General features: G+C 45.0%; 1 protein-coding gene across 1 annotated transcript; it reads left to right on the top strand.

The window, feature by feature from the left end:
- Positions 1 to 1,804: 1,804 nt before the first annotated feature.
- Positions 1,805 to 11,212, top strand: DTD1 (D-aminoacyl-tRNA deacylase 1). The gene is made up of 6 exons (XM_061475591.1): positions 1,805 to 1,965; positions 3,459 to 3,549; positions 5,659 to 5,894; positions 7,421 to 7,518; positions 8,686 to 8,862; positions 10,614 to 11,212. Exons 1-5 carry the CDS (start codon positions 1,923 to 1,925, stop codon positions 8,839 to 8,841), a joined length of 624 nt encoding a protein of 207 aa, XP_061331575.1. The 5' UTR covers positions 1,805 to 1,922; the 3' UTR covers positions 8,842 to 8,862; positions 10,614 to 11,212.
- Positions 11,213 to 18,043: the final 6,831 nt, after the last annotated feature.

Genomic DNA, 18,043 nt, shown 5'->3' with positions numbered 1-18,043 from the left:
AAATAGTCTTTCCTTTGGCATCCTTTCCTTTGGCATCCTTTCCTTTCCCATCCTTTCCTTTCCCATCCTTTCCTTTCCCATCCTTTCCTTTCCCATCCTTTCCTTTCCCATCCTATCAGCTCTGTATTGCTCTTGCTCAGCATTCTGCTCCTTATTAAGGTGTAGTAGCATGGAGGTAGCTGTAATGTGGATAACATGGAGGCTCTTTGCAGTTGCTGCTACCGTAGTACCGATGTTAGTCCAGCACCAGTGCAGCAATGTAACTTACCCTAGTGAATCCTTTTTTCTGTCCATACAGTCAGCAGATCCGATCCTTGCTATCTATTTCTCACACCTTGATAATAAGCAAAGAGAAGCCTGTGTGGCTGCTGTTTGCAGTGATGAAAGGATAAAATGTTTTCATTGCTATGCTCTTTTTTATTTTCTTTTTTTTCTTTTTTTCTTCCCATCTTATTCCTTAGAGAATAAAAGTGATCCTCAGGCAAAACCAGCACTCAGGCAGGAAATATACACGAGAGAAACAGCTTTAGGATTTACAGTGACAACAATAGTAACACACAGGGAAGTTGAACCTCCCATTACTCGACTGCTCAGGCGTGTGAAGTCATACTTTTATCCTGACGACAGCCCTCCTCCCGAAAACTGAGCAGTCTGCAAGCTCAGGACTTTGTGCTGGTACCTCCGAGAGTCATCCTGGCACCAGCCCGTCAGTGGAAATCTCTTCTCCTGCATGGCTGAAATGACAGCTCCGTCTGGGACACAGCTCAGCAGGACTTGCAGGCTTTGCTTGGATCATCACTGTTCTTTGCACGTGTATCGAAGTTGCTAACCATGAACTGGGCTCAAATAGTTGTGCCGCGAGGTGTGGATGAGGCTGATTGTCACCTCAGTGTGCTGTGGCCAGCGGTCTGACCAGGTGGCCCTGGTGAAGTTGATTGTGTGCAGGATGTACCTGTACCCAGGATGGCTCCTCTGATCACCTCTGAAATGGATGATTTAAAGATTAGTAAATGGGAAGGAACGTGGTTTAATCTTTCTGGTCCGAGAGTTGTTAATCATCCTTCAAATAAAAGCTTCCAGGAGATGAATTACAAGTGCAGAAATACTGATGTAAGCTGAAAACTTGCCATGTTTTCTGCTCCAGGCCCTTGTTTCTGTAGGGGTTTCACTGATCCTTATGCATGCTGCCTCCCCTTGGTAGGGTACTGCTGCCCAGACACTGTGGCTGTAACTCACTCCCATTCTACAGGGTTAGATCCTTATGGACACTGCCTCCTTCCCTTTAGGAATCTGCTCCTAGCTGCTGTTTTCTGCTGGTGTTTTTCCCAGGTTCTCCTGCTGCTGACCCCTGTTGCGACAGGGGCTCCCTGCAGGGGCTTCTACCACCTATAGAGGCTACTCCCCAGCCCCTGCTCTCTACAGGGGCTCCCACCAGTCCCTATGGACATGGAATCTCTTTTGAGGAGACTGACCCAAGGCTCTGCACACACAGGGCTTCCTTTCTTAGGGGCTTTCCCCTTCAGACACCTCATTGTTTCTATGGGGGCTGTCCCTATAGCCACTTCTGGGTCTGTCAGGTCTACCTGCAGCCTTGTCCCCTCACTGCATGGAAAGTTGTGAGCACCTCTGCCCGTACCCCCAGCTTCTGTGGGAGCTTCTGTCCCGTGCACAGCCACCATCTTTTTCCAGAAGGCACTATCAGATTCCTGTGGGTCCCCCTCCCTGTGTCCCTGTAGCCATCCCTATAGAGGACATCGCCCCCTCCAGCAAGCACCGAGGGGGCGCTGCGGCAGCACCTCCCAACCGACAGGGGGCACTGTGAGCGCCGCGGTCCGGCAGGGAACGGCCGCCGTTACCTAGCGCCGCCGCCTTTTCCCCGCACCGGTAGTGGCGCCGGGCCTGCGCTGCGCGGCCGCGCCAGCATGAAGGCCATCGTGCAGCGGGTGGCTCAGGCCAGCGTCACAGGTCGGTGTGCCGGCACCGGGGGGACAGCGGCGGAGGGCGGGGGTTGGGGGGGGGAGAATCGCGGGCGGGCTTTCTTCCCCAACGCCGTCCGCTCCTGGCCGCTCTCCTGCCGTCTCCCCCGCCGGCCTCACGGGCGGGCGCCCTCCCGCAGCGCGGCTCGGCTTGCTCGTTGTCCCCGGTGTGTGCCGGCAGTGTGGCGCGGCCGCCTCGTCCCGTGGTTCGCGTGTGTCGCCTGTGTAATGAGAGCTGGCTCCTTGCGTGGCGTGCCCGGGCTGGCAGTGCGGGTGCAGTCGCCGACTTGCGTGGCTTTGCATGCATTGACACTACGGTCGCAGGCGTCTTGCAGTCCTCGCATGTGTTTGCAGCGCAGTTGTGGGCACCTTCTGTGGCTTGCACGTGTCGGGCACTGTAATTTACCCCTTCGCTTTTCTTCCGTGTGTCACCAGTGTCGTACCATTGCCAGGGATGTGGTTTGCAGGCCTTGGCACTATAGAGTTGCTTCCTTGCATTGCTGTCGTGTGCTGGTACTTCAGTCGCAGTCATCTTGTATAGTTTGTGTGTGCTTTTGTCTTTGCTCATGGTTTGCCTTTATAACGACAGTTTCTTTCTTGCATGGCTTGCGTGCACTGCTGTATGTCTTGCATGGTCCTTCCTATTGCACTGGTTGGAGCTTCTGTGTTGAAGATGCTTAAAATCCCCAAGATGTTTACATGGGAGTCCTGCATCTGCTTTCAGGACTAGGAAAGTGATCATGCCCCTGTACTGGGCACTGGTGAGGCTGCACCTCGAATCCTGTGCTCAGTTCTGAGCCCCTCATGACAAGAGAGACGTTGAGGTGTTGGAGCAGGTCCACAGAAGGGCAGTGGAGCTGGTGAAGGGTCTGGACACAAGTGTAATGAGGAACAGCTGAGGGATCTTGGGGGTTTAGTCTGGAGAAGAGAAGGCTCAGGGGGGACCTTATTACCTCCTACAGCTGCCTGAAAGGAGGATGGAGCCAGGAGGGGGCTGGGCTCTGCTCCCAAGGAACGAGGGATGGGACAAGAGGAAACAGCCTCCAGCTGCACCAGGGGAGGTTTAGACTGGGTATTAGGAACAATTTCTTCCCCAAAGGACAGTCAGGCATTGGAACAGGCTGCCCAGGGCAGTGATGGAGTCACCATCCCTGGAAGTGTTCACAAGCCATGTAGAGGAGGCCCTCAGTGCTATGGGTTAGTGGTGGCCTTGGCAGTGCTGGGAAGTGGGTGGATTTTATGATCTTGAAGGTCTTTTCCCACCCAGCTGACTTTATGATTCTATGAAATAACTCACGACATCAGGAAGACTTGAAAGAGGGCTTCTATATGATCTCTAAAAATCTTAAGACAGAGAAGAAGGGTTTAGAATAATGTTTTCTCTGGTGGTTGTACAGTTGCCAGCTGATACCAGTAGCTAATCTGTGTCACAACCCAAGGCAGTGCATTTAGCCTCACTCTTCTTCCCCTCCCCTTCCCCAGTGGGTGGTGAACAAATAAGTTCGATAGGACGAGGCCTCTGTGTGCTGCTGGGCATTTCTTTGGAGGATACGCAAAGAGAGCTGGAGCACATGTAAGTCACATTTCCGTTTGCCTTGAACTCTTTTATTTGTGCATTTCTCACAGTCAGTGATACCTGTACAGTAGCCAAATAAATGGGGTGCCTGTTGGGAAACTCAGCTTTGCCTGTTAGTCCCTCTTCATATTTTACCTTGAATACTGGTTTCTTTCTGTGTTCCATTGAGAAAAATCTGTTTCATTCCCTGTCTATGTGTTTTATTTTATCGGGAACAGGCTCAAAAAGGGAGAATCAACATATTTGGCTTTTCTAATCTCCCTTTTTAAAATGTCTTTCCTCCTTACTGGACAAATTTACCCAGAGGGAGTAAATCCATTTCTCAAGGATGGGCTGTATCAGAAAGCTCAACTCTCATTTTAGCTTGCACATAGGAAGTTTCATTCCTCCTAAAGGATAGTCTCCTCAGTTACGTTTCTGGAGAAGTGCATCAATTTTGGCAGCCTGAAGGACTGGCTCTGGCCATCTGTTCCATGGCCACAGAATATGGTGATTCAGCCAGCAAACACATGCAAGAGAGAGTTCTCTAGGGGCTGCTTCTGCCTCCTTCAGACATTGTTCTAGGGCTGACCTCAGTTCTTACAAAGGCAAAGAAGAAATGGGTAATAGAGCTAACTGATGTCAAGAAGAAGAAAGGGTCAGGCAGTGAAGAGAGAAGAATGTGAGGGTGAAAACCCTTGGCAGATGTGGAAGAGGGAATGGGGGTGTGCTGAAGGTGTATATGCATGCTCCACTGGCTTGCCTTACTGTGTGCTTCTGACGTCGTTTCTCATTCCCACTTTGGTGAATGTGAAAGGTGCCTCCGAATGTTGCAAGCAGGTGACCAGTAGCAGCTGTGCTCTCAGCACCAGGTTGGTTGGATGACTGGCACAGGAAAGGCAGGAAGCCAGCAGCTGAAAAAGGAATGAGAGGAATCAGCTTAACTCTTCAAGTCCTATTAAAGGAAACTTCAGTAATCCTGTAAATGAAACACAAACATCTTTATCATTAGAACACAGCAGTGCCCATGATCTAAGCCTGTGCGCTGGGGGCTTCCAAGGCTTTTAACCATTCACTTCATGCAGGAGTGAATTCTATTTGTTGCTGACACACACACCAATTGAGAAGGATGTTTTTGTGACAAGGATGGTTTTTGTGAGTGTGCCTTACTGATGGCAAAGCCCTGAAGCTACACCATAACAAAGTCTCGGTTTTATTTTATACTCTATCCCTGCTGGTGCAGCCTAAAATGTCTGGCTAACAACCACAGTTGAAATGCTTTGCACTTCCTGTGCTCTCTTTATAGTTACTGCAGATGTGGACAAGCTACAAGAAGAAACAAAGACAGGAGAGTGGCAGGCATGCAGGCTTATTATCAGTCAAAATCTAACCGTAGACTGGGTTGCAAGTCTGCTTACTGCTTTAGAAGTTCTATTTATGAAAGTCCTCTTACTCTCTGAGTATTCAAGCCACTGAGCCCTACCTCCACAAGTCAGCCCTAATACAAATTCATAGGACAAATCCCAATCATAACTTTGCTGCACCTGCAGTTCTGTGCTGCTCCCTGCCTTCCTCCTCTCTTTGTGATGAAGAAGTACAGTTCTCACGTGGCTTGTGGGCCTGATTTGGAGAGAGTGCTGGGAGGTAGCAAAGCTGGAGGAGTATATGTGAACATATTTGGAAACAACCCTGGTTTAGGATGATCTCATTTCATACTGACTGTGATTTCCCAGTGTGATGGGAGGGTTAAAATTCCCAAAGCTATTCCCATGTTAAATAATGCGGCACATAAAATCAGGTAGTAAAGAGTGAGCTTTCCTAATTCCTATGCCATCTTTATGTTATGCTGTAACTTGCAATTATTCTGTCCTGATCTCATGCCCTATGGCCTTACAGTAATGGTCAGGCAAATGTGTTGTCTGTAAAGACCTTCTTGGTTATGGCTCTGCCTAATGTGATGAGATTGCTGTGATTTAGGAAGGGAGGGACAAAGGGATATCATGTTGTGTGGAGGCAAAACGAGTACACATCTGCATTCTCCTTTATCTCATGCTGTGTGATAGGCATGAACTTGTACCTGTTGATCCTATATGAGACAATTTATAAAGTATCATTTTCTTCATTTAGGGTTCGAAAGATCTTGAACTTGCGAGTATTTGAAGATGAAAGTGGGAAGCATTGGTCCAAAAGCGTGATGGATAAACAGTATGAAGTGTTGTGTGTGAGCCAATTTACTCTCCAGTGCATCCTGAAAGGAAACAAGCCTGACTACCACATGGCAATGCCCACAGAGCAGGCAGAGTGTTTTTATAACAACTTCCTAGAGCAGCTAAGAAAAGCCTACAAGCCAGAGCTTATTAAAGGTAAGGGCAAGAGGTTGGTGAGGTCCTTGGTGTGACCAGTGGACCTTGTTTGTGTGCACTCTTCCCTGATCATTACTTTCTTTATTCTGTGATTTTCTGTTTGCCTTGCAGAGGAGCTGTCTTTATGTGGCAGTAGATGAGGGGATGTTATGGTATCTTCACTAAGCAGCCCAGCAGGGTGATCATTCCTGTCTTCCTCTAGCCAAGCCGTTTCCTGATGTATGACACATAGATGTTCTTATACTGTCATTGGCTGTACAATGTGGCCTGGGTTCAGCAGTGGCAGTCATTTTTCTTCTTCCTAGTAGCTGGTGCCTTGCTGTGTTTTTGACTTTCAGCCTGGGAACAGCGCTGATAACGCCGATGTTTTTAGTTGCTGCTCAGTAATGTTTACTCTGACCAAGGACTTTCTGAGCCTTGTGCTCTGCCAGGGAGGAGGGGAAGCTGGGAGGAAGCAGAGACAGGACACCTGACCCAAACTAGTCAAAGGGGTATTCCATACCACAGCACATCATGCCCAATATATAAACTGGGGGGAGTTACCTGGAAGGGTGATATCACTGCTTGGGTCAGGCTGGGTGTCGGTCAGCAGGTGGTGAGCAGTTGTATTCTCTTCCCTTGTTATTTCCCTTGTCATTATTATTATAGGTGGTAGCAGCAGTGGTTTGTGTTATACCTTAGTTACTGGACTGCTCTTATCTCAACCTGTGGGAGGTACATTCTTTTCATCCTCCTCCCCGTCCCTCCCGGAGCCGGGAGAGGAAGAAGTGGAGGGGAGTGGGCGAGCACCTGCAGGCTTCTGAATTACTGGCTGTGCTTAAACCACGACACAATGTGAGCAATGACCTTAACAGCATAACACAGAGAGGCTGCAGCCATGAGAGCAAGCTCTGTACCTCTCAGCTGGTGTGCTAACAAATGACAGACATTTCTGATTTCAGCAGTGTACTCCTGTGAAGTAGGCAGGATTGGGGCAGTAGGTGATGTCTGTCTTTCCTCCCTTTTGGCCAAACTCTCTCAAAGAATGATCTGGGTTGCAAACAGGAAAGAAAAAGGAGCTGTAGCACATTGGGACTGAGCTGCACACCCTGCTTAAAGTATTCAATGTCAAATGCTCCAGAGAAGGCTTCAGGTCATTTTATCTTCTGCCAATATGTAAGATTTCCTCAAAGCATCAACTGGTTAGTAGGACTGGATCCCTGGCCTTAGCTGTTACCTCCTTTAATCTATCATCTCCTGCCTGCGAGAACTGTCCTGCCTATCCTGAACTGTGAGAACCTTGATTATCTGGAGACTTGGTTTGTTTTGTTGACATTTCTGTACTTAGGATTTATCATCTCAGTGTCAGACCACATAGCTGGGAGCACATACACTGGTATTTTTCTTTGTAGCTTTCTGCAGTTTGTTAGTTGTATGTGCTTTTGTGTATTTTTTTTTTTTGGTTCTTTTTAGTAGCACATGTAAAGGTTTTGGTATGTGTTATCCTTCCAAGAGCCATAAGCACTTCTTGTATCTTCCCTTTGCAGATGGCAAGTTTGGGGCCTACATGCAGGTCCACATCCAGAATGATGGTCCTGTAACAATAGAATTGGAGTCCCCGGCTGCTACTGTTGACCCTAAACAGGTAAGTGAGCGTGTCCAGAGGAGGCCACAGAGATGCTCCAGAGGCTTGGAGCACCTCTGCTCTGGAGACAGGCTGAGAGAGCTGGGCTTGTTCAGTGTGGAGAAGAGAAGGCTCTGGGGACACCCTAGAGCAGCTTCCAGTGCCTAAAGGGGTGATAAGAAATCTGGAGAGGGGCTTTTGACAAGGGCCTGTAGGGACAGGACAAGGGGGAATGGCTTCAACCTGACAGAGGGGAGATTGAGATGAGACATTAGGAAGAAATTCTTCCTTGTGAGGGTGGTGAGGCCCTGGCACAGGGTGCCCAGAGAAGCTGTGGCTGCCCCATCCCTGGCAGTGTTCAAGGCCAGGTTGGACACAGGGGCTTGGAGCAACCTGGTCTAGTGGAAGGTGTCCCTGCCCGTGGCAGGGGGTTGGAACTGGATGAGCTTTAAGGTCCCTTCCAGCCCAAACCAGTCTGGGATTGTATGATTCAATGATGTAATGTCCCCCAAACTTACTGCAACCTGTTTCTCTAGAAAATGAAAAACAGATGACAGCTGTTTGCAACTTAATTTGACTCTTAGTAGTACTGAAAGCATTACTACTGAGAGGTTGCAGTGCAGTGTAAGCTTAGGGCTTTGTCCAAGCTGATTTGAAATGGTTATTCTATATCCTAGGTGATACTAAGGCTCATACGTGTATTTTTCTTTGGATAAAGAATAAAATAAGTTCATTCTTGTGTGTTGGATGACTGAACTTGGGATATATCTGTTGTCAGCAGCTTTGAAACTACAAAACTGCCACGTAAGACCCAAAACAGAAGAGAAGCTTAGCGGAATCCAGCTTTCCCTTTTGGTCCTTGTGTTCTGTTTTTTCTTACATTTGCAAATTGTGTTGGGTGAAGGAACCCCGGAAAGCAGAGGGTAGTCTTTGAAGATGGGCACTTCTCTCTTATACTCAGGGGGTGATCATGTTGGCAGATGATGATAATTCACTCTCTTATCCGAATTTCTGAAAATGTAAGCCTTGGGCTTTTTGGGTTTTATTTTTTCCTTTCTGTTTTCTTGATATTGGTGTGAATCTGAGTCACAAGTTTCGTACAAATGCTCACATTTACGAGCTTTTAGAAATAGTCTTCGGAAATAATTTTATTTCATGAAGTGTTTTCTTGCTCTCCTTCGTGAATAGCTGACGAAACTTGAAAAACAGCAACAAAGAAAAGAGAAGACCAGAACCAAGGTGCCCTCTGAGTCAAGTAGAGAAAGAAATGCTCCCCGGAGCAAGGATGATCCCAGTGCAAGCAGTGGAGCAGAAGGAGATGTGTCTTCGGAAAGAGAGCCTTAGCTCATCCAAAGCAGGCCTCAGGTTTGGCTTTTCCACTTCTCCATGTATCTGTGTCCTGCTGCTTGGCAGTCTCTAACCCTGGGTGCTTTACTGAAGCATCACATGCAGAGAATTGCATTAAGAATACTGAAAGGTGAAGTGCGGTAATCTTGCTGGTGGCTAACCTCTGCTTCTGCAGTTGGCACACCAGAATGTAGAAGTGGGTGGAAACCTTTTCCCAGCTGTGTGCTTGGCTGAAGGTGTGTATCTCTGAGCCTGGCCCAGCCACCACTCTCTCCAGGTTGACTCAGGAAATCTAAAATTGTGGTCTGATAGCACAGCAGTGGCTTAACTCTAAATCCTGCTTTGTATTCTTCATGGTTGTGTTTCTTTCTCAGTCTTTATGTATCAAGCAGGTCATTCTGGAACAGACCCCATTTGTAATTACCATTTATAATGCCCAAATAACACATAATCCTCAGCAATGGAAGTGGAAAACGTCAGAAATTTGAGACAGGCCAGAACTGCAACTTCATATCATGGTTCCTACCCCTCCTTAGTTTGTTCTTTCCCAGGGTGACTTGAGAACAGGCTCTTTCATGTACCTTCACTATCTAAGGAGCACATTAGGCCAGGCATTGAGAGCCAGACTTTCTGCTTGAATTCAGTAGGAGAACTGGGATTTTCTTTCCTTTTGGGCACTTGACCTGCAGGACATGCCTGGACATCAGTGAGAATTATCTACATATGTAGATATGTATTTACTATACTCTTCTGGTCAGTTTTAAGTCTTCAGGACAGAGCTTTCATTACCTTCCTTCTCCCCTCCTCAGCTATATTGCTGAGTTTGAACTTTCAAACATGTCCAAGCTCTCAAGAAAGTAGTATTTCCCTCATCTGCACAACTGAAGCCCTGAGTTGGCTATGCAGTTTACTTACTAACACCTTTACAAAGTTAAGGTCTAACCTCTCTTTCCTTTTCCTGCCCCTAGAGTTCAGTCTGGCCTGTGATTTGTACCGTTCAGTATCTTACATTGCTCAGAAAGTTGCTTTAAAAAAAGAGAATCCATCAATTTCCCTGGTGGTCAGGCACTGGGGGCTGATTTCTGTTTTATAGGAGTTCGTGTTACCTGCATGGTACTAATGTAAATAAATTTGCATAAGGCATTGAATAGATTCCTTGAAATTTGGTTTGGATTGACCTGGAAAAGGGATCAAAGAGACTTTCAAGTCCACAGGCTTCTTTCTCTGGCCTCTTGAAGAGTAGCTTCAAGACTGGACCGAAATGTTTCCATTTATTAACTGAGTTGCAATCAAAAGTGGATTGTCGTATCAAACAACAGTTGGAATCACAAGTTCTGCTCTCTTTGGCTTTATGCTGGGCACACCTGCCTGCTTCAATACTGGAGGTGAGCAGGCATATAGGGAAGAAGAACATGTTCTTAGGAAGTGAAGCAAGGATGTGCTCCTTCTCAGCAACTGTTGGCCTTGTTGCTGTGCTACAGGAACATGAAGTTCCCCCCCCACCCCGGTTTTCTGTGTTGTGTGTTGAAATAAGAACATTGTGGAGAGCAGGAGTTTGTAGAGTTGGCATGCTTTGGTCAGTCTGACCTTTCCAATAGCATTTAAAATTCGGGAGAGCTGAACAGATCAAAAATGTGATATTGATAACCTAGCATTCATGTGCATGCTGTGGCAATAAGTAAAGATACTTTTCTCCATAGGATTTGAAGGAATCCGATTCTGTTTCTGCTCTACTTATAGTAATGTTCCCGTTTGTTTGCCTTCCACAGTTTCTCATACAAAACCTACACTGGATTCTTGAAGAGACCCAGCATTCACCTCAGCACCACTCTTCAGTGACTTTGGAAAAGAATGGAAAACAGGAAAACAGAACTAAGACATCAGAAACCTGTATCATTCTGTATTGAAACAACCAAAGCAATGCCCTCAGATCCAGTTGTTAACGTGTAGTATCAGTAGTAAAAAGGACTTGTAACATTTTTGTGTATGTGTTTTCACATGACTGCTGAGTAAGGGATGACTATAGGCAGCTTGTAGCAGAACATTTACTCTCAGTACATAAGCTCCATTTCAAAAAGAAATCAGGGTTTTTCCTTAAACTTACACTTGAATTCTGAAGTTAATCCGAGCAGGCTTGTATATTGATTCTCACTCTGGTGTCATGTGCGACCTGTTTTCATGGCAGCCTGTAAATCTGTGTATATTTTGGTATGTTGTTCAGCTGCTGCGTTACACTAGGGTAGGCAGTCCAGTCTTTCTGCATGGATTAAGAGGAGAGATCAGCTGCTAGTTGTTTATTCTGTGGAGCACATCTGTCTTGTAAACTTTTTCTAAGAACAGAAAAGACTTTATTAAACAAATGATGCTAGCTGTGTGCCTGTTGGTGTTTGTGTATTGCGTTCTCTCAGAGCCATGTGTGTAACAATGTGTGACACGAAGCAAAGGTTGCAAGCCAAGAAACACTACTGATGTAACTCATCCATATCGCCTTTGGAAGTCAGGTTGCTGACCTGAAATCTTTGCTTTTTCCAATACTTTTGAGTCCTTTAGTTACTTTATGGTGGCCATCAAAATGCTCCACATGCTGTGTGACGTGCTGCTGACATTTCTCTCGGATCCATCAGTGGCAGAACTGCATTTGGAAGCTGCCGGCAAGCAACAAGATCTGAGAAGCAGCTACAAAAGTGCTTTCCTGTGGGCGTGAAAGGAAGTTTCAGGAGAAATGAAAGACTGCAGATCCTCACACCTTTGAGTTCTTTCAGTATAAAGGATGGTGGTACCCTTTATACTGGCTATTCTCCAGGCCTGACTAGCCCTTAACAGTCTTCACTAACCCTCTGCTGTGGCCATCAGGAGAGCCAGGATGCTTACTGCACAAATAGGGGTATAGGGCCAACTGATGATGGATGTTCTTCATCCAAATGTGTATTGTGTTTACAATCATAGAATCCCAGACTGGTTTGGGTTGGAAGAGACCTTAAAGCTCATCCAGTTCCAACCCCCTGCCATGGGCAGTGGCACCTTCTACTACACCAGGTTGCTCCAGTCTCTGTCCAACATAGCCTTGAACACTGCCAGGTATAGGGAATGCTGCAGACTGTGTTATCACTGTGGCTTCTTTTTGTGTGGTGGTTTTAAGCTTTTCTCTTGTAGGCTGCTTGTTCAGTAAAGTGTCAGTGAAACCAAGATGATAGGGTTATCTGCAATTTAGTTTGCCTGAAGTCACAGCCTTATGATGTTTCACCTCCAGGTACATGGGTTGTATCTTGCCCCTTCAGAATTTCCCTTAACCTGGCATTACAGCCTGATAGTTCGTTGCCACATTAATGCTTAATTGGCTGCAAAGGGCATATTCAGTCCCACCTCTCAGGTGCTGAGGAGGCTGTTGACCCACCAACCCTCAGACCTATTTCATGCAGCTGAACTGTTCTGCTTGCTCCAGAATCTATGAAATCTTGTCTTCCACTTTGCAGCTTGTCCTTAAGAAGGTAAGTGAAGAAAGTACCACAGGCTCTGCACCCTGAAAGCTAAGTGGATGGAACCCCAAACTACAAAGAATAATAAAGATTGAAAAGAAGTATCATAAGTATGTCTCAGGGGAGGCAGGAGGTGGTACATGAGGTGTTACAAGGGAGACCTCGTAACAGCCTTTCAATACCTAAAGGTATTGGCCTATGAAAAGGGCCTACATGAAATCTGGAGAGGGGCTTTTGACAAGGGCCTATAGGGACAGGACAAGGGGGAATGGCTTTAACCTGACAGAGGGGAGAGTGAGATGAGCCATTAGGAAGAAATTCTTCCCTGTGAGGGTGTTGAGGCCCTGGCCCAGGGTGCCCAGAGAAGCTGTGGCTGCCCCATCCCTGGCAGTGTTCAAGGCCAGGTTGGACACAGGGGCTTGGAGCAACCTGGTCTAGTGGAAGGTGTCCCTGCCCATGGCAGGGGTTGGAACTGGATGAGCTTTAAGGTCCCTTCCAGCCCAAACCACTCTATGATTCTATCAAGTATTGCATATTATAATAATGAATATATTGTAACACTGGTGTAGAGGGAATGTGGCTCAGTTATGATGTAAGGAGAGGAGATGTAGTCTTTGGATTAGATGGTACTTTGCTATCGATGCCTATTTAGTTTTTTTCTTTCTTGTGTTACCTGGGGCACATTAACCACTGCCAGCTGAGGTATGCTGACAAGCTTTCTTTTCTTGTTAAGAACTGGGATTCATTTCGTTTGGGTGATTGAAAAGGAGAAAATATGTATCTTTTTATTACTCCTTTTTCACTAACACAAGTGTATGCAAAAGTGTGATGTACTTGGGGGTAAATAGTTCACGTGTCACTATGTCAAGGCTGAACCTGTGAAAGGATTCCACGGGAGCTCTTCTAAAACACGGAGTATATTGGCTTGCACCATAGAAATGGCAAATCTTATTCCTAGAGGTTGAGGTATGATGTAGCTGGCAGAGCAGGAACGCGGATGTTTCTTGCTTTAGGACCCTTTGCCTGTGCGCCACCAGGCGTCAGCAGAACCTAAGAAACGGAAAACCACTGCAGTGGATTTAGGCGGTTTTCATTGGAGTCTCCTTCCTTAAAGGAAAATGTTCGCTTCGGTGATAACTGAGATAGTTGTTTTCTTTAGAGTGTATGTATTTGCCTGTAAGTGGGATCTGTATCCTTCTGCAGGTAATTGCTCTGTTCAAAACCTGTGCAATAGAATCATTCTTTTTTCTGTTAGTTTAATATAGGGCTACTTTTAACAGGTCTAGCAAAAGATATTGTGGCTAGATTTCCATTTCCCCGCCTCTGTTTTGGGGAAATCCATGTTGCTCTGCCGTAAAACTGAGTAGGAATATTACTGATGGTAGGAGGAATTGTATATTCCATTACGCTCCTTTGTTAAAAGTATATTGAGCTAACTGGAATGTTTCTACGAATAATTACAGTGAAATATAATGCATTATTGATTAAAAATCTTTAGAGAAAAATGATCAGAATTTCTACCTCCAGACTAATATAACCTGCTTAAGAGAAACTGTCACTGGTGAGTTCATGGAGCATGTGTCATAGAATAGTTCGGGTTGGAAGGGACCTTCAAAGGTCACTTAGTCCCCCCACCCCTGCAATGAGCACAGGCATCTTCAACTAGATCAGTGTAGTCCTGTGCTGATAGGAAGACTTTCTTGAAGAGCAGCACAGTTCATTTTTGCAAGAATAAACATGCTGACCTTAAAAGTGGTACTGGTTATTTTGAACATGGCTTAGGAAAAAGGTTTCAAAACTAGCCCAGAAATTCTGACCACAGCATTTGACTTCAGCATTGAAACTTCTTTGTTGTTGTCTGGATTGGTGTTTAAGCTGTGCTCTGTGTTCTTGTGGTTTCACTTGTTTCTTCACCTGTGCCAGCACTAGAAACCTTTCACGGTGAATAGGATCTCAGGCCAGGAGAAGCGGTGTTGTTCCTGGTGCAAGTACCACTGTTGCTTAGATTCTGATCTATGCTAGAAAAGGCAGAAAAAAATTGTGTATATTATTATCCCAGACTGGTTTGGGTTGGAAGGGACCTTAAAGCTCACCCAGTTCCAGCCCCCTGCCACAGGCAAGGACACCTTCCACTAGACCAGGTTGCTCCAACCCCATTCCAACCTGGCCTTGAACACTGCCAGGGGTGTGGATGTTGCTTGTGACGGTTGCTGTGTTCTGAATGATGATTTCTGTATTTTTGGCATTGTTAGCAGGTGATTTTTTTCCCTAACCTATCTTGACAGCTGTAAGGCAGTCTAAATGCTAATGGAGTTGAAATGCGCTAAAAGAGCATATTGAGACTACATCAGATGTTAGGAAGCAATAATTTTTCAAGTATTATAAATATTGCATTTACTTATGAGTTCATTTATTATATTTTGAAGGTGAATCTGTTATGAGATTTTTTGAGAAAGAGTCCTGTTTAGTATCTCTTCATAAGCGAGACATATGCTCTATTTCCAGAACAGAACTATATTAGCTTAATGGTTCTAATAAACTACTTCAATTTTCGTTTCTGTTTATTGGGTAAATAAGCAAATGTAAAAAATTAAATTTGTCTAATTTGTCCCACCATTAATTTTTCAGCTTATATTTAAGTATTGAATTTGACAATAGAATCATAGAATGGTTTGGGTTGGAAAGGACCTGAAGACTATGCAGTTGGGCAGAGACGCCTCACACTAGACCGTGTTGCCCAAGACTCCATCCAGCCTGGCCTTGAACACTGCCAGGGATGGAGCATTTACCACTTCTTTGGGCAACCTGTGCCAGTGCCTCACCACCCTCACAGTAAAGAACTTGATAAAATACATTTGTCTGATTTCTGTTTGGGATGTGTGTGTGTATGGAAGGAAATAAGTTTTGTTAGTTTCCCAGTGCTTTTTAAGAGGAAAAATGTTTATTTTAGGGATACACTGAAAAAATACTCCTGGAGGAAGGAGCAAGCAGGGAATGTGAGGAGGATTTTGAATTACATGTCTGTTGCTGCTCAGCTTGGAAAGCTGGAGAGCTTAAGAAAGCTTCCATTGCCTGGTAATGGTTGTTATGCATTTAACTTGGGTTTTTAGACCTGCATGAATTGTCATTGGATACAGGTTTACAGTTTTAGTTCCAGTTTTGAACACTAATGTCAGATTTCAATATTTTCAATTTAACGTCAGTTAGAAGCAGGTATGCAAAATCGTTATTGATTATTTAAATCTTTTTGGTTTGGTAATTTGATGTATTTTTTTCTTAATTAATAGCAAGAAACAGGAAATCAAAGCTGTGAATAGATTGAAGACCAATATTCACGGTATTAACTATCCTCAGTAGCATGAGCAAAGCAGTTTGATTCTGATGACATAGCCCCTGTTATAGGATATTGTTCAGTGAAGATAATCTCCCTTTGGTCCTGAAGTGACAGCAATAGTTTCATTCACATGGACATATAAAACCTCATCACAATTATTCCTTTCAGCCAAAACTAAATTGGTTTCTATTAAACCTGAGGGTGTCTTAACCTAACCAGAGAAACCCTACAAACTGGTCTGTCAATAGGTGTGGGGGAATACATATTTAAAACCCCAAAAGTATGGTAAAGAAATACCTTTCATCCCATTGCCTTTCCTGCAGCATGTCCACCAGTTGTTTATCTGCTGTTGCCCTGAACCTTCAGGGAGCTGGACCAGTGCCCCCTGGTCTATCTTCTTTCAGAGCAGGAGCATAAAACCACATCTAATGCTTAAGTAGGGTTGTAGATATTAATAAGCCATTATAATGATTTACAGTTCCACTTCTTACATATTATTATTAGCATACAATATACTGCTAACAATTTGCGGCTGTATGAGCCTGACTATCTGTCAGCTGAAGATTATTGGCATATTGAATAATGGCAACGTCCTCTATGTGGAGAAAGTGGTTTTCCTCTGTCGTATGTTATTTTAGTGCAATTTTAACAGTGCAGCACAAATAACTAATACTGAAGGATTACTTTTTTTTTGTCTTTGCTGCAGTGCAAAGTGTTTTAGTGTTAGAAGTAGGCTGATGGATATGGTGTGCTTCTGCAGGAGACCATTATACTCATCTGAACAAGACATATAGCCCCAGATCTTTAGAATACTGTCTTTTAAATGTAAGTTAGTTCTTTACAATGTAGAAAATAGGAAACCTGTTGCCCTAAGCCACACACAGAGAAGTCAGGAAGGTCACTTGGCTATGCTGGGTTGTCATGACAGTGACAGCTTAAACAGCAGCCGCCTACTAATGGTTCCCTTATCACTATGGGCAAACTGCTGAATAGTGAGGTCGCTCTGTGAAGTCACCAACTACCAGTTAAAGGTAATTTGTTTATTTGGTGCTGTGTAATGGTAGTGATTTACTGTGCAGTGTGTTGGCTGTTCCATCAGGTGCAAGCATCAAGTACCAAGCCCAGGAGAAAGACACCAGCCTATGGATTGTGGCATGGGGTGGCCATGGAAGGGGGCAGATCCCAACCTCCCAGACCCCTGCTGTATTTATGGGCATACCCAGTCTCCCCAAAATAAGCAGTTTTTGCAGCAGAAAACCAAGAATGGAAAGCAATTCCCAGAGTAGCAGGTCACTGCAGAGAAGCTTCTCCCAGGAGCCCTGTGATTCGTGGTTGGCAGCACTTAGAAACAAAGGTATTTAATACAAACTAAAGACTTTCGAAACAGCAAAATAATCAGCAGATGTTTGATCTTAACTGTTAGCGGAAGGGGATCATCAGCTAAGCTGTCATTGAAGGTGTGTGCCAGACTGAGGACTTCTCAGGCTGATGAGGCAGCCAGGCTACACAGATACTGAGAGTGCTGCTTTTTTCCCTTCAGCTCTTCAGGAACAAAAGGTAGGTTGGCAAAGTTGTCATTACCAAAAAAATGTCTTTAAATCAAATACTGCCTTCGAAGCTTTTCCAACAGTGTGTAGCTTGCAACCTCTGGGCATCATCGATAAATCCAAGTATCAAAAGAACCGGTGTTTGTACACCCATCCTCGTCAGCTGGGGAAGGATGCGGGTCACAGGGGTCAGTTATGAAGTAAGATGATTTTTTTGCTTCAGTATCTCAGTGAGTGCTGTTCAGCAGAAAGAAATGTTCATTTTGGCTGCAGCTCACATGCTGCAGCTCACTTTCCCTCCAAACTCCAGAGAAGCCTGAATCTAAATGCATGCCACTGGCACTCAGTGTTGCTGTAGAAGGGATTGCTGCGTAATATCAAATATCGGTCTGTGGTTGTAATTAAAACATATTTATTCCTTGCCTTCATAGAATAATGGAATACAAGATTTTAGAGGTACCTGAGCCTGTAGGTGGCAATGTAACTTGTACAGCCAGTCAGGAATGTAAACCATTGCCAAAGCACTGTTATTAGCATATAATTGTATGATAAATGTTGTTCTCTTAGGCAAACTCAGCAATGGCAAAAAAAAAAAAAAAAGGTAGGATTTTTGTTCTTAATGACCATATGAGAAATAACCAGAAAATTACAATGTAATTGTTCCATACTGTCTCACAAATAATTAGTTGACTTTAAATTTTGCAGCATTCTGGAGTTGCTAATACTGATGTGATCTGAGACAAAGGAGCAGAACAAGTGAGCCCCATGTGCTCAACCGCTTGTGGTGGTGATGGAGAATGTTTGGGAATGCTACTTAAAGGCGTCTACAGGCCAGATGCTCA

The sequence above is a fragment of the Pezoporus flaviventris genome, unplaced genomic scaffold (genome assembly GCF_033815535.1).
Source record: "Pezoporus flaviventris isolate CSIRO_AGI_PZ_B2104156 unplaced genomic scaffold, CSIRO_AGI_Pfla_v1 ptg000083l, whole genome shotgun sequence".
Lineage (NCBI taxonomy): Eukaryota > Metazoa > Chordata > Aves > Psittaciformes > Psittacidae > Pezoporus > Pezoporus flaviventris.
Note: the sequence above shows the minus strand (reverse complement) of the source record. Positions and strands in the feature narration are given on the sequence as shown.